The sequence below is a fragment of the Fulmarus glacialis genome, unplaced genomic scaffold (genome assembly GCF_000690835.1).
Source record: "Fulmarus glacialis isolate BGI_N327 unplaced genomic scaffold, ASM69083v1 scaffold7410, whole genome shotgun sequence".
NCBI lineage: Eukaryota > Metazoa > Chordata > Aves > Procellariiformes > Procellariidae > Fulmarus > Fulmarus glacialis.
Window position 1 is genome coordinate 7,349 of NW_009189487.1, and position 3,923 is coordinate 11,271.

Consider the following 3,923-nt stretch of genomic DNA (forward strand, 5'->3'; position numbering starts at 1 on the left):
AAGCAAAATGTACCTTATAAATAGCTAGATAAATTTCAATTTTCCTAAGTATCAGAATAATTCCTTCTCCCACAGCATTGTTACTCTCATCTGCCCTCTGATACCTGAATTGTATACCAAATGGGACACTGATGATTCTACATATCTCAGAGTTAATGGTAAAGAAGTCTTCTTTAGGAAGTGGAATATAAGGTAATTATGAGGCAGTTGGGGGTTTTTTAATAATTTTTTTTGAAAGGTAGAAAATAAAGAGGAGAAAAAGCTATCCTGCAGATGATTCTAGCGTGCATGCCTCCCTCCTGTTGGCAATCTGCCTGTTAAGCCTTCTCTTCTCATGGTCTGGTCCTTCCCTTGATGTTATGGACATTCTTATATGTGTCCTGAGACTTAGCTCTTGCCCTCCATAAGTCATTTTATGCACTGTTCTTTGTGTAAAAGAAAACACAGGATTACCATGAGCAAGATAGAAGATCTGCTATGTGATGAAGCCTCGCTGAAAGGGATTTATGTTCAAAACGTTGAATTTATGGCAGTAACACGTGACATAAAACAAGTCTGCTATGCTCAATCTGTTCCGCAAGTGTGAAATGACAGCATTAGGTCAATCCCTAGCACTTTGCAGCTGAGATCCAGATGTTGGATCCAACCAGTAAAATACTGGTTTGAATGCATTCAGACTGCTTATAATCAACCCATGACACAGTGAGCACAGGCCTTGAATGTTACAACTGTATATACTTTTTTTAAAGGGGTGTGGGGAGAAAGACTTCAAGCACAGAGGAAAGAGCTGCGTAGTCAACTAGGCAAAGGAGCTACCTGATGCACAGCTCCTGAGCTATATATTGAAGTGCCGTTTGAATAGCGTGGGGTTTTCTTAGCTCTTATGTTTATTGTTATTTCATTTCACTATAACACTCTACTTCTTTTTTAACAAAAGTAGGTTATTCTTAAGTTATGTACAAATTATTTATCCCAATCTTTGTATACCTTTATGTTGCTTTCTTGTAGGCCAAACTAATCTGAAAAGCCCGCAGGATATTCAGGTCTATGTTGTAAATACAAATTTCACTCTAAGGTGGAACTACACTGGGAATGATACCAATGTAACATTTTCAGCAGAATACCGGAGGTAAGTAGTAACTTTATTCTGAGCCAGAAATGTCTGACGCTTATTTGTGTAGAAGAGCATATTAATTAATTACTATGCTTCTTGATACTGCTGTGTAAAACTTCTAGAGACTTTTGAAATCCAGAAAGTAGAGACCAGAGAGATTAAGTCTTGAAATTAAGTGGAATCCTAGTATTGTCCTTCGTTTGTCTAATTCATATGTAAAATTAGATTATTCACTGATAGTAACATGTTGTAAGTGCAGAACACACTTGGTGGTAATGCTTAATACTAGAGTGGTTCTTTGAGAAGATTAACCGGTACATTTAGAAGTATAGTATTTAGATTTATTTATTCTCTGTTTTGTTTTTTCAGTTAAGCTACATTGTGGGCACACAGACACACAGAGAATTTGAGAGAATTTTCAGTGTAGCTTTTGAATAATTTGTCAGTGTTTATGAATCCAGATTTCTCATCTGCAAATTTTAATCACCAGATGAAACAATTTAATTTTTGTTCTTAAATGTTTGCTTGGTTTTCTTCAGTTGTTTCATATACCGATACTTATGCATGCATATACATATACATTTGGTATTTTGTGGCACTTTCCTGAAAAGTAAATATTAAAAAACTCTTCTAAGATAAAATCACTTAAGAAGTTCTTGATTTTAAGATTTCCTAGTGTATGATTTTGGATTAAAAAAAAAGCTTGCCTTCTTCAATGTGTAGATGAGAAACAGCTGCTTTGAAAATAGTTTTATTTTAAAAACATAATACTGGTCTGAAAGATATGATAGGAGTTGAGGATAAACAATTACTACTACAAGTCTGTGCCTCTTTTTTTGGTCAGAACATTTCTAATGTCTATATGAAATGTCTCTTTCATATATGGTCTGTTAACTCACAAGAAAAATAGCTTCTGTAAAGCTAATTATTCCAACACTTACTGCTGAACTCCAGTTTTCTCCTTTGTGTTTTTCTTTTCCCCTAATCTACATCATTTGCTAATGTTAGAATTGAGGGTTTTTGTTGCTTTTATGCTCTTTTAAGCAATTCTTGCCATCATGACTTCTAAGTTTCTTCCAATGAATTATAAAATCATTGCCAGACTAGGATCATGTGCTAAGGATGTAATTCTGGATTTTGACAGTTCTTTGATGCTGTTTTCTGATACTGTGTGTTTACAGGGTGAATAAAGCAAACTGGTATCAGACTTGGCAGATTGATAGTTAACCTTTGGTAGTAAGGCTAAACTAATAAATTAATAGATTAAATTAATGAATTAAATGGCAATATGAATTCCAGGGTAACTAAGTAGGTAACGCTGATTACACTGGTGCTAGTGATAAAACAGCATTAAATGGTGTGACATTTATTAGCATTAAGAAGAAAAGGAAAAAGAATCTCAAGACTTAAATTGTGTACCAGTTTTATTTTGGGGGCGTTTTCTTTCTTGCAGGTTTGAAGATTTTGAGACAAATGAAACAGAATGGAAGGAGTTGCCTGGGTGTCAGAATGTTACTTGCACAGAATGTGACTTTTCCTCAGCAATAACCGAATACTATGATACACATCATGTGCGTATAAGGGCTGAAAGAAGGGAAGAAGTGTCTCCATGGTCTAGCATTTTTGAAATGATTCCGTATTTTATAGGTATGAGCTCCATATATACTGTAACGTTTTTAGTTAAATGTCCTTCAGCACATTATTGTGGAAAAAGTGCATGTGGTTTCCATTACTCATAACAACATGAGCTAGTAGTTTTCTCAACCTTAATGAAATATAAGGTATTTGCAGGTCATGGAATGTTATGATTCTCTCTCTTCTGGAAAGGGGAAAGTATTCTAAGTGATGCTGGTTTTCTGCCAGAATTTTCTGTCACACTGTATTTTTCTAGATTTCAGAAAAATCCTTTTTGACAGTGGACTTTTCTGGAAGTTTTCTTCTGACCTTGTGACTTTTCAGTAGTTTTGGTATAGTATAGTACTGAAGGCTTCCCTCAATGTTGGATTGATTTGTTTGAGCTAGGTTTCTTGCCTTGCATGTTTTAGAATAACGTACACTGATTTTCACTGCAGATTCTGGAAAACATTCAGTAGTAATGTTGCATTTTAACTCTGCTGCTTTTAGAACCAGGTAACGGTGGTTGGTTGTTAGGTTAGATTTCTGTTAGGTACTGCCTGAGATTCATGAAAACTGACATCCTATAGGCAATTACTGTGATCTTGTTACTGCCTCAAAAGAATTAAAAATAAGATACTATAGGCAGTTACTGTGGTTTTATTAATGTAAATGGCTTTTTTGGTGTTTTTTCTTTAAATAGTCATGCTTGACTCTTTTTTCTTTTAATATTTGCAGCTCAGATTGGTCCCCCCGGAATAGAGTTGCAGTCCATAAACGGAGTCATAAAAATTAAGGTTTCCCCTCCAGAAGCAAATCAGGTTCGAAAAATGTGGATAGATCATCTACGTTTTAAATATAATCTAGTTATCTGGGAACATTCGTCAAATGCAAAGGTATGATCACTTTTTTTTTTTTTGCTTTTTAACCTTAACATAACTGTCAGAGATGTACTTTAGTTGCTTCATGCTCTAAAATGGAATTGTTTACTTATATAACTGTGTATAACTGTTGCTATGTAATTTAAAAGTTGGGAGGGGGTGTTTTCTTGGGGTTTTTTGGTTTTGTTTTTACTAGAGGATTGTATTAGATATTTTGTGAAAGGAGTTTGTATTTCTGTTAAATGCTGGAGCCACTTTCCAACGCATGAGGAAGACGGTGAAACCATCTCAGATGCGTTGGAGCAGGAGCCACC

General features: G+C 35.0%; 1 protein-coding gene across 1 annotated transcript in view; it reads left to right on the forward strand.

Annotated features, from left to right (window-relative positions):
• Window positions 1-1,008: 1,008 nt before the first annotated feature.
• The window catches only part of IFNAR1 (interferon (alpha, beta and omega) receptor 1), a gene marked incomplete at both ends in the record, with an annotated part of 13,265 nt that continues 10,350 nt past the window's right edge, over window positions 1,009-3,923 (forward strand). The window contains 3 exons of the mRNA XM_009582211.1: window positions 1,009-1,129; window positions 2,568-2,761; window positions 3,467-3,624. Coding sequence (XP_009580506.1) covers window positions 1,009-1,129; window positions 2,568-2,761; window positions 3,467-3,624 — 473 coding nt within the window. The remainder of the gene's footprint in view (window positions 1,130-2,567; window positions 2,762-3,466; window positions 3,625-3,923) is intronic.